Source organism: Poecilia latipinna, unplaced genomic scaffold, assembly GCF_001443285.1.
Source record: "Poecilia latipinna isolate Pla-1442-1.1 unplaced genomic scaffold, P_latipinna-1.0 Scaffold2914, whole genome shotgun sequence".
Classification (NCBI taxonomy): domain Eukaryota; kingdom Metazoa; phylum Chordata; class Actinopteri; order Cyprinodontiformes; family Poeciliidae; genus Poecilia; species Poecilia latipinna.
This window is the reverse complement of record NW_015115530.1, coordinates 1-12,557: the sequence shown is the minus strand read 5'-3', so window position 1 is coordinate 12,557 and position 12,557 is coordinate 1. Positions and strand designations below refer to the sequence as shown.

General features: G+C 38.3%; 1 protein-coding gene across 3 annotated transcripts in view; it reads left to right on the top strand.

Annotated features, from left to right (window-relative positions):
- The window catches only part of snx7 (sorting nexin 7), a 59,798-nt gene extending 53,384 nt beyond the window's left edge, over positions 1-6,414 (top strand). For 2 of the 3 annotated variants that reach the window (XM_015022024.1, XM_015022021.1), the window contains one exon: positions 5,468-6,414. In XM_015022024.1, the coding sequence (XP_014877510.1) occupies positions 5,468-5,548 (81 nt within the window). In that variant the 3' untranslated portion in view covers positions 5,549-6,414. Of the gene's footprint in view, positions 1-4,317; positions 4,421-5,467 lie in introns of all 3 variants that reach the window. The other variant, XM_015022023.1, reaches the window with a different exon arrangement.
- Positions 6,415-12,557: the final 6,143 nt, after the last annotated feature.

The following is a 12,557-nucleotide window of genomic DNA, read 5'->3' as shown; positions in this document are numbered from 1 at the left end:
TTATAATTTTATAATAACCATTACTTATTAGTTACTCTTATTATAATCATGATGTGAGTTATTACAGACATTTCTGAAAAGAAACCAAGAATAATCCATTATTCCAATTATTTGATACCAAAGTTACAGTTACTTATTTCACCTTTAAGTACTTCCATAAGTTTAAGAGTAAGTGTAAATATTCTTATAATCAAACCAACATCAACCACTGGTTAAACCAATATTAATTATTGCTTTAATCATAAGTCATCGTTATTAATTTAAGTATTTTACTCTGGGTTTTATCCAATTACTCAAAATGTTTAGATTTTATTCTTTAAATCTTTAATGCTCAAAATGAGCAATCTGAACTATTTTTATTCACTGCAGGCTGGAAGCTTTCTTCCTCTTTCTTCAGGAAACCTGCTCTTCCTGTTCCATGACTCTCTTTCTGTCTGATTATGATTTTTTATGATTAAATAGAAAAAATAGAATTAAAGCAAAGTTTGCAGGACACAATAACAAAACACATAACCACATTAATTGTATTATTGTCTGACTCTACTGTTGGGTCTTGATGTCACCTGTGTAATCGGTTTTATAGATAACTTTATTTATTGTTATTATTAAACTAAAATCTCCAGCATGGGGAAGTAGGATGAGCTTGACTTTTCTCGACAACATGGACATGCCCGCAACATCGGAGCTAGCAAGTTTCATCACCAGAGAGAGCGACTATGTCATTTTAAACTCCATCTGACATGAAGTACAACAAACCAAGAGAAGAACAGAAACATCAGGCTTCTGGTCACTAACGATGAAACAACACAAATTCAAAACATGTTAACGTAGTCCGTAGAAATGCTCTAGCTAGTTTGCCATTTGTTGCCAAGTGACTGATGATAATGTTGGTGACAAGCTTTACCCAGAATGCACCTGGAGACAATAAGGACGATTCATTTGTAGTTTTGTGTGTCATAAAGTTAAATATAAGAGTGAAAATAAAGCCAGTCATGTAGCACAACATTTTATTCAATATTTTACACCGATTATGTCACTAAAATCAGTCAATCTGGTAAGGTTTTTAGCAACCATGAATCATGAGTCAACAGTCATGGCACCCTACTATATAAACTACTGGGGTATCGTACTCAGTTTTAAATAGGAGAGGGCTCTCATTTACTGTCTCATGAAATGTCAGCTGGTCCCACCAGACATTTACACAGACTGCGCGCAACTCTGACAATCTGTGACTGACATCTCTCTATGTTTATATACAGACAGAAGCACAGATAAAACCTACAACACTGGACCAAATCTAAGGCTCCAGATCATAACAGTCACCCAAAGGTTTACGCACATGCGGCAGCTCCGGGTCGGGTTGGGATCAGGAACTGGTCTGACACCTGAAAAGAGATTCTGGCTCTGATACGGTCTGTGTCTGGAACAATTCTGCCTAAAAATTAAATGAGAATTCTGTATTTGTGCCACATCTGGCCCAAATGCAGTATTTATAGAACTGTGTCGACGTTTTCTTTCTAACGGTGTTGGGATGAAAAAAAAAAAGACATGTTGCCCGTGTCCGTTATCAGTCTGGTCCAAATGCTCACCCACACTTTGCCCAGAGCAGATCATTTTTGCTCAAGTTGAAAAATAATTGCGTGAATTTTTTTTTTTCTTCCAAAAGCCAATCAGCCTTCATTATCGATGGCCACGGATGGTTTTCAGGTCTCTGGCTGTTGAAATTCATTTTTGTTTGTAAAATAAAACAGCACATTCAAGTTTAATCGTGGAGTTTTTAATTTTGTTTTCAATGAAAAAAATATTGCTAGTAGTCTGGCTGGTTATCTGTCCCACTCAGAAATCTCTTTACTGCAAAATTTGTGGAACATGCAGCAATTATAATCTGCGCCTTTTGGCTTCAGACCAACAGCATCCAGATAGTGCTGCTGCGCCGTAACGTGATGATGTGCTGGAACCATTAGGTTGTCCCGCTTCTCTGAATTGGCATTGCTGGAGGATATTTGACATCTATTTTATTATTTTTTCAATGTTCCAAATATTTGACCAGTCGTGATTTTGTCCATCCTCGGCATAATTATATCGTGCGTATTTAGCTGAGGACAGGGCCTCCCGCAGTTGTACGGCTGTAGGCACTGTGCATACCTTGAGATTTTCCATTAAGTAAAAAAAGAAAACAATAATTTTTGGATTACTTTATTATCCAACTCTCTTGACTATTAACAATACTGAGGAGAAAAAAATATCTTTTGTGTCAAACATCTTGTAGCGCACATCTGTGTGAGTTTGTGGGGGTGGGCACGCATAAGCCTAAATGTTATTGGTCAATTTACTTTTGTTTATTTGACGGCTTGACACTTTTTCTGTAAGCTAAAATTGAATGAGCGGAGTTTGATCCCTCCCATAGATCTAAGAGGTCGTTTGGATTCCGCCTGAGCTTTTTACCGGGTGTGCGGTTCTGGGAGGTTGCCGATTTATGAGCTTTTTGTTTGTGTGTGTGTGTGTGTGTGTGTGTGTGTGTGTGTGTGTGTGGTTTGGCGAACTGAAGACCTGACGGGTCACCCGCTTGAACAACCATTTAACCCACTAATGGTGCGTTTGCACTAAACACGTTAAAAAACGCCTCTGACGCTTCAAGTTCGGCGCGTTGCACTTTTGGTGCATTTACACCAAACGTGCTTTGATCGTCACACGTGTCTGGTTTACGCGCTCGAAGCTTTAAATGCTCAAAACAGTTCAAATGGCCCCGCGCTAAGCGCTCGAGACGCGCCGCAATTGTACGCAAACTGTACCCATTTGTAGACACATAGTTATTACTTTGACCAAGCTTCACTCATTGATATTTAACCATAAAGAATATGATGAAATAATGACAAAACCTTCATACGAACATGGTGTTTTAATACAGTGGATCTCTGTATTCAGCTGTTCTTGGGTTGGCTGCAGGCATTTATCCGCTTTTTACATTTTTCCAGACACCAGTTTTGAAAATGGAATAAACTTTATTCCTTCCTCTAAATGCTCTGGGTAAAGCATGCTTTGTGCATGTTCCCCCACAACTTTTAATAATTTTTTTCTGATTATTTTTCACCAAATCTGTATCACTGCAGCACATTTAATAGCCAGCAATCAGTAAATCTGTAGCTAGACCACTTCGCATGATGAACCCGACAGCTTTTACCTCCAAGTAAGGGGTGCTTACTTCGGGGCAAATTGCTACCAACCCATTGAGTTGATTGCCATTGTGTCAACTGAACAAGTGCATCCATCTGACATTCAAAGTGTGAAACAGAGGTGACGAAACACCTCTTGTCCCCCCCCCCCCCCCTTCAAAAATGAATCCGGCTGCTGTCTACAGGTGCATCCTCTCTCCATGTCCAGGTGAAGGCAAGGCAACTTTATTTAGAGAGCAGCTTCAGCCAGAGAATATTTAAAATGCTTATACAAAGAAGTTAAAGGAGCTTATTAAAGATTTTTGGTGCATAAAAACTGAAAGATGCTTCATTTCATTCTCAGAATGAGTAGGTTTGATTCAGATAATCTTAAAGGCCTTCATGGTTTTTAAGCTTTAGAGAAGATCAGCGATGTAATCTGGGCTTTTATTAGTAGGTGCTTTATAAGCCATTGATGAGATTTTAAATGCTATTCTTTGAGTAACAGGAAATCAGTGCAAGGACCTCAGAAGTGGACTGACATGCTGACCTCTTTTTGTTTTTGTAAGGCATTCTGAAGAAGCTGAAACTGCCTTGTGGATTTTTTGGGATTACAGTGAAAATAGTGCTGCAATAAACTGCTAAAAACAAAGACATGAACAAATTTGGCAATATTTTTTAGATGATAATATCGTGCCTTTGATGTGGTTGTTGTGGATCAGATCATGTTCCCTGACTGCTGCTAGACTCCTGGCTTAGTCAGAGCATTTTAAACCAACAGGTTGAAGGTGGGTGCTGATTTTTAACCTATGCTGTTTTTGTTTTTTGTTTATTTAGCTGAAGAAAATTTTGGCACATTCTCAATATATTTATGGAGTATTTGAACCTGTTTGCAATCTCTGGATGATAAACTAATGTACAGCTGTGTGCCATCAGCATAATTGTGATACTCTATCTTGTTGTACAATTTGAATGAGTGGAAACATATACGTATCGAAGAGGAGAGGACCAAGGATAGAACATTGGTGAACTCTGCAGATAATTTTATTCATTTTAAGTTTAAATGAATAAATCTAAAATGGTATGTCCATAGTTTCTTATGGACACACCAAAGGTTCTGTTGGACAGATAGAATTTAGGCCAGTTTTTTTTTGTTTCGCTTCAGGATTTCAGCTTCAGAGCTCTTCCTCTGGCTGCTGCACAGAAATTGGCTTTTAAATGGAGAGTTGGCGAGCCACGGTGCTGACTTATTGCTCTCTCTAAACAAGGTAAACTGCTACTACCTTGGAAAAAAAAACCTGGGTTGTTTTATTGATGTGCTGTGACACAGTGGCACCCGGCCCACTCAGAAGGGCCCTGGATCCATCTGTGTTTATTGGTGTGTGTTTGTCATTTTCACTCCAGGGCTGGATGGCTTCCTGCCTCCTAGATAACTACCTCTATGTCATAAAGGTGTGATTTGCTTTGCGCATGTGTGTGTGGTGAAAAGCTTGACAAACACGCACACATTCACATAAAGGAAAGCTCTGCAGCCATGTTTATGAAATGGCAAAGAAGTTCTATAAGAACAGAATAAATTAAAAAGTGAGAGAAGTGTTGAGATGGACCTTGAGCAGTTTCCTGCCCTGTTTGTCCCTTTTGCTCACCAATGGAAACACATCAGCTCATGTCTGAATAAACTGCTAATGATGAAATGAAGAAAGCTTTATTGCATGAAAATTCAAGCAAAGCTACACATTTTTTGTTTGCCTTGTCCATTAACAATTGTACAATGGTGAAGTAGAATTAGAATTGCAGCAAAAAGTAGTTCCACTTTTGAACACCACCCTTTTCAGTTTATTTGTAAAAACAAATTGAAAAGCTTATTTTGAATTATGTATCATTTTTTCTACTTGACAATTGTATTCCACTTTGTGTTTCTCTTATACATTAAATTCCAATGAAATATATTCATCTTTGTGGTTATGTGACAAAATATATAAAAGTTCAAGGGCTGTGAATACTTAAAACTGTATTTTAAGAAGTACTTGTAAAACACAGAGACAGCCACTAATATTAATTACTAATATTTTAACAGTTTAATAGGCTGTTTTTATCAATATATTCTGACACAACCAGCCCTTTGAGGATACTCATGATATTGATGGGGGCACGTGGGGGGCGTATGCTCTGTTTGGCCCAAAATGAAAATGAGTTTGTCCAATCGTCCCCAGGCTGTTGAGGTCATTGCTAATGTGCCTCCATGTTGGTATCATGTGGACGGGCCCATGATGAGACTGGCCTCATGTTTGAAGTGCTGATCCTGTTTCTTTCAGTGTCTGGCTGTTTGGGAGTCCTTCCTCCTCTCTCAGAGAGGCGAGTCAATGGAGCAGAGAAACGGAGCGGACGCCTCCTAAAGCTGAGGACCGAACCACTGGTGGAGACAGTGGGTTATTTACACAAGCAAACTTTTCATGTGAAATATTTTCTTTCTCTTTGAAAAAACACAACTCATCCTCCTCTTCATTCCGCAGAACCAAACACTAATTCCACACATATAGACAGCCAGAATTAAACACTCTACAGGCAACACTTTGCATTTTCATGTTGAATCACTTTCTATGATGTAATATGATGTTTGTGAATGAAGTGCAGACACATTTCCCACAGCTGCTCTATAATGACCTGTCTTATGTTTTCCTAAATGTGCAGCTAAAGCAAACCAGAGTGCTTTGTGGGATCCCATTTTAATCATTTTCATTCTGATTAAAATGGAGTGAAAAAGTCCAGTTGTGACATTAAACACTCATTCTTCCTAATTATGCAGCAATACTTCCTGCGTAGCAGCAGACAGTCATCCACGGGCCTGCTCTGTTTTTTAATGGCCTCACTAAAGCCAGATCAGCTGAATGGAAATGTGTGCTCTTGTTTGACTAAAAATAACTGGAAAATTAAATTCTTGTATATGCATTTCTTTTTTTAGATCAATACCTAAAGAGAGTGTAACACTACAGATTGTAATTTTAAAGACTGGAACTTTGAGAAACATTACTTCTGGAATTCTCATCAATCAGTGTCTTCTGCCACCATGGGTTTCTAATGTCTGCCATATTTTGCTGGTTGCAATTTAAAATTTACAAGCAAGATAACCTATTAGTAATCTATTTCTAATTAAAAAGCTTTGATTATGTTTTTTTTTTTTACTTATGAAAATTGTACTATTAAAGAGAAATGAATGAAAAAGTGCTGTTTTACCATGATAATAAAGATTGACATCAAAACTGTTTTGGCTTCTGTTTGCAAACTCCTGCAGCAAAAAGAAACCAAAGATGAGAAGTTGCCTTGCTTTGTCTTCAGGATACTTTTAGAACATGACTTTCATGTCTGCCCAGCAGTACCTTTTTGTCCAAGATGTCAAATCGTTTATTTCCTGACTTAACATGCAATGATTAGTTGTAACAATAGACTATATTTGAGAAATGTTTACGATGTAAAAACAACACAGGAAGAATACTGTAGGCTGTTTTGATTTTATAAATTTAAATAAAATATTGTCACACGGATGTCACCATGTTGTTGCGGCATCCATTTACCCAGAATGCTTCAGTGCATTCTGGGTAAATGACATATGCTAGGTCCCATTGTGCTAGCTCTGCCCAGACAAAACAGCAACCAGTAACATTAAGTCTTTTCAATTTGAAATCGATGGAAATGTAGAAATCACCTCAGAGGTCATGAGGATGAGGAGGATCACACAGAGGAAGAGGACAGCTGGCAGAAGAAGCTGGTGTTTGTGATGCTGCTGCCTTCAGCTTCGTAAATGAAACGGTGAATGATGCGTACCTCTGGTTGGACTGTGTGATCTGGTAGTTAATTCTGTAGCTCTGTGTCAGGTCTGGTCTTCGGTCTGTTAACATCTCTTTGAGGTCGGGTCTTTGGTCTGGTGTTGGGTCCGTGTTTTCAGTACTGGCGGCAGTAGCGAGGGTAACAACCACCTCTTAGATCCTTCTTCAATTTTGCTGAACAAATGACTTCAAGACTTCTGGAGGAAAATGTTGAGAGCACAAATTAGCGGTGCAGACTCATCTCATTATTTCTTTTAATTACAGCCAACTGCAATGCAGTGTGGCATTATCTAAATTTACACCAGTCAAATGCAATATGATTCAAGCAACTCAGATGAAGTTGGCCTTCTGTGTTTACTCTGTAGATTATAGTACAGAATGGACCCAGACATGTCATCAACCCAGCATGCATTGTGCAGGTGAAAAAATGGTGACCTTCATGAATTAAAAATTTTACAAAAGATAAAACATTTTCAAACTAATTATTACATTAATATGTCACAGTAAACACGTAAACAGCATTTTATAGTCAACAGGAAAATTACAACATATTTATCCCAATATGTTCAACTAATGGTGGATCCCTGTACAGCATATCTTCTCAGGTTGTTTTGTTTCCATTCCCGTGATCCTACTGTTCCTCAGCTGCTTCCAACAGCAACAACACATAAAGGTTGCAGGAGGCAGGACAGGATGTGGCTCTCATGGCTGTTTCTGCCCATTTTCCAACTTGAAGCTGCACCATCAAAGTAATGGTTCATGTGCTGTCAGGTATAACAAGAACCAGCTTTGTGTCTCAACAGAGGAAACTTTTTTGTGAAATGTAACATTCTTAAAGAACACAGTTCATTGATCATGTCTCAACAGTTTAAAGGTTTAATACTAAACTAGTTTACAAGCATGGAGCTTAAGGCAACAATTATACTTCAGTGCCACTTAATCAAGTTTATCTGCTGCTTGATGGACTGAATACATTTCTAATAAGACAGGAATGAATCATTGTTACTCAGGACTTGAAGTTCATTTGCATCCTGCCAGGATCAATTTCAGAAGTCATGAAAACAGGAGAGTAAATACTTTGCTGCTTTGGAAACATTGAATGTATCTATGAATGAAGGTCTTTGTCATGTTTTGATAGGTAATACAAACAAAGTGTTTTAAATTATGATTCCGTTCATTAGGGGAAGAAAGCTTTGAAAACCAACCTGGTCCTTTGTTAAAAAGTTCTTATTAATTTTCAAAGTAGCATTAATAAACCAATTTTTAGTTGACTTTTATCATTGTTCAATTCATACTGGTCCAGGTATTACTAGGCCAGTATGAATCTGCTTCACAACAGGAAGTAGGCTAAGAAATGTCCTGATCTAAAATAACCTTTACTGTTAACTCACTGTTAAAGCTGCAGTATGTAACTTTTATTTTAAAAAATACGTTTTTGTTGAAACTGTCTCTATTTTGAAACAGATAATCTGTGAAAAAGTTGAGCTCCTCCGCCTTCTCCCAGTTCTTACTAGAAACATCCGATCAGAGCCAGGAGGTGGGTCTTAACGCTGTCAATCACAATCCTCTGTGGTGCTGCTTACTCCCTGTACCCCCTTGCTCTCCTTTACCGCTACAGCTTTTCCCATGAGCAGATTCTGCAGAGAATGCTCAGGCTAGTTAGCATAGCCACCAGTGACAGCAGGTAACCATTTTTCCCTTAACAGTAAGTAGTTTCTTCACCATTAGCACATTCAGCAGTGAGTACATGAAGAGCAATAACAGCGATAAGCTCCTCCTCGTGGCTCTGATTGCTTGTTTTTGGTTAGAAGTGATACATTTCTCCAGACAGGAGCAGTAGCTCAGGCAGGAGATGGATCTTGTCACATATCATCTGTTTTATATCAAACTTTGACGGCGTAGATTTAACAAATATCTACAAAACATTTGTTATAAAAGATACATATTGCAGCTTTAAACACTGAGGGTTAAACACTGACAACTCTCATGCACACACACACTCAGCAGAACAAAATGTCAGAACAATGTCTGACTGAAAGGTCGTTGTTTCTAAATAATTAGGAATTGACTTAACATAATCTTCTTGCTGCAGCCAGAAGGATTATGTTGAATCATAACATAATCTTATGGCTCATAAGGTTATGTTCTGACTTATTAGTAATAACTTGCTAATTAGTTAGTTGTTACTAATGCAATTAGTTATTACATCTAGCAAGTCATTAACCAGCAAAGAGACATTTTATGTTCAATAAACCATATTTAATTATTTTATTTTTCTGCTCTCTATTTGTATGATGTTTTCATAATTTACTCCCTTAGTTGGATTCATTCTATATTGTGCAGGTGGGTTGGTTTCTCAGTGGGTGACTACCAGTACTGAGATTCCAGTTATGGGAATGTCGGGTATTTTCCTGCTTGTAGCTGCTGTTTGTACCAAAATACCAGCTGACCTGATACTATTTCAAGTGTTAAGAGGTATTAGAGGGTAACATTCAGGACAAATGACAATAAGACCAGAGTATCTGTTGTTTAAAAAGGAACGGGATCTTACAGACTTTAGCACAATTCTTACATCACATTTATTTATATCTGACTGTGCTATGTCTCACAGTAATGTAGCAGCTGTGATCGTCTTTACATTGATTGCATGTGATTCTTGTTTCAGTCTCCTTCCTGCAGCTATCAGCAGGCTTGTGTTCCTTCGCTCCATAGCTGCTCCCATGAATCCATGAATCCCTTCCACAGTGAGGAGAAATGAAAGGCTGTTAGGGTGAATAGGAGACTGATTACTTGCTGTCATGTCAGTAATCTGCCTCCTGAGGCTGCCAGCCTCTTACCGGGTGTTCTGCTTTCATCCCTCGGAGAGAATAACAAGGAGAAAAACAAAGTCAGGTTGTTGGAGTTGGTTGGTACGGGAAATAGGGAATTGGAGTTTTAGAAGTGTGAATCCCCACTTCCACAGCCTTTTTCCATTGCTCTGTCAGTTACAATGAAAGTGCCATCTGCAGGGGTTGAGGCTGATGGAACAGGTGGATATGACTGACAATGAGGCCGTCATATCCCATGACAAAGAGGCAGCTGTGGGATCTCTTTAATGAGGCAAATGTTGACTTTTTTTTATCAGATGAAGTCTGCAAGAGTTGCAGGGAAATAAGCAAATGTAGTATTTTCATTAAAAGCCATCTTTCTCTCAGAGGATGTAAACATGCTGGTAGTTCAGTCAGAGGGATTATCCACAGCTCTCAACATGGCTAAAAAATCCCTGTTAAGTTTGAGGCTGGTTTGAAGTCCTCAAACCAGCCTCAAACTGGTTTGAGGACCAGTTTGAGGCTGGCCCTCAAACTGGTCCTCAAACCAGGACCAGGCTGGTCCTCAAACCAGCCTGGTTTGAGGCTGGTTGTTGTCAGGTTGTTGAACGTTGTAACAACCTGACAAAGTTCTAGATGTTACCAGTGGAATGAAAATCTCTGGTATTCACGGTGGTGAATGTTGTTTTAATAGTTTAAACACCAAATATACAAATAGTGGAAACCATCTTAGCAGAAGCTAACATCCATATTGCCCTGTATGTAGAGTGCTGATTGGCTCTATATACATGGAAAACAAATTAGGCTTCTGGATTGGCTGCTTTGCTAATGCGAGACAGTAATTGTTCCTCAAGGCATTTTAGATTCCCAGCTGCTCTTTAGTTTTGAATATTTTTCACATGCTCCATATAAACAATCTGTGAAGAGGCTAATTTTGAGAGAACAGCACAGATCCACTGAATGATATTCTGCATGTTTTACTCTGTAGCTTCTAACACGTTACTGTCTCACAGACAAACATTTGGTTCAGGTTCATTATGTATTAACAATTCATAGTTAGGACCTCATTTCGATTTCTAGCTTTTAGTTTTTAACTCACCTGATATAATAATATGGTAGCAGAGTAAAAGGATGTCATTATTGTTATAATAGTATTCTCATTTAATGAGAGGTCAAAATAATGGAATAGCAGCTGATAGAGGTTGTTTTAAATTCTAATTATGCATAAAAAGTCAATAAATCTCAATATAAATACATTTCTTAAAGCATGACTTTTTTTCCCATCATTGAGCATGAAGCATGCATAATTTATAAGAGCAATGATGAGATTTATCTATGAAAACAGATTTATTCTAGCAATCACAATGTTCACCCAGTGGTTCGGGACAGACTGAACAACTGATGGAACTAATAAATTAACTTTTAATCAGGCAATCAGCAAAGTCCCTAAGCTACTTTTTAAAGGATTAGTCCATAGTCAGCAGTCAATCAAGTTTATCTGTACAATACATTTAAACAACAAGGCAGTTCAAAGTGTTTTCATCATAAAAACATAGACACACACAAAAAACCAAAGTCATAAAAGACACCATGCAGTCAACAATGAGAAAACCAGTAACAAACATTACAGTTTGATGAGCGCCATCATCAAAATCTTAAATGCACATTCTTCTCTGAGCTCGGGTCCTCTACCAGAGGCCTGGGAGCTTGAGGGTTCTACGCAGTATCTTGGCTGTGCCTAGAACTGCACATTTCTGGACTGAGATGTCTGATGTTGTTCCTGGGATCTGTTTGAGCCACTGCTCCAGTTTGGGGGTGACTGCCCCGATGACCCAAATACACAGACAAAAATGTGCTCAAGTAAAAGTAAAAGTACCACATTAACATTTTACTTAAGTAAAAGTAAAAAAGTAATGGCTTTTAAAAATACTCGAGTATTAAAAGTAAAAGTACTTGCTGAATAATACCTAATCACTAATATCATTAAATGAACCGTTCGAATTTAATTTTAATACATCAGAAATGTGCCATTTTAATGAACAATGCCACAGATAAAGCATGTTTTTATTGTGTTTACTCTGTAACATAGTTTAGACTTAGATATTTGATTCTATGCATCATCATTTCAGGGATGGAAACATCTTGTCTCCTGTCCTAACATAGCAAGAACTTCACTTGTTTTGCCACTAGTGGCTTTTATTTTGAAAGAAATCCAACTGAAAGGGTGGGCAGGGGAGGACATGGAACCAAGGAGTCACGTAGCAGAGTTGTAGTCTAGGCCACCAAACCCGAGACCAAATCAAGACCAAGACCAGCACCCTGCGCTACATGACACAATAAAATTAAGTTTACCTATCAAAATTGCTTCTCAAATTGATCTGAAAGATCCACATTCCCATAAAACACCTAGATATCAAATACTTACAGCTGAAATAAATTTAACCAGTATCAATTCAAACTCTTCTTCATTCTGTTTTGCTTTCATCTCTGTGCCACAATCCGCAGAGGTCTCTTGCCATCCCTAAAAAAAATAACGCCCTGGGCTGTTGCCCATATTGCCAGTGTCAGAAACCACAACTGTCTGCACCATTAAACCATGAAACATAGCAATTAACTGTAAACAACACTATGAACACTGTCCAACGGCGCAACAAGAAGGAGCACCGTGACTGTTCTCATCCTCCCTCCCACTGCATGTTTGCCACCATGACAGGAGACGAAATCAATCAATGTGCAATGAGCATGCTCTGTGTTCATACATTCAACTTTCTTAT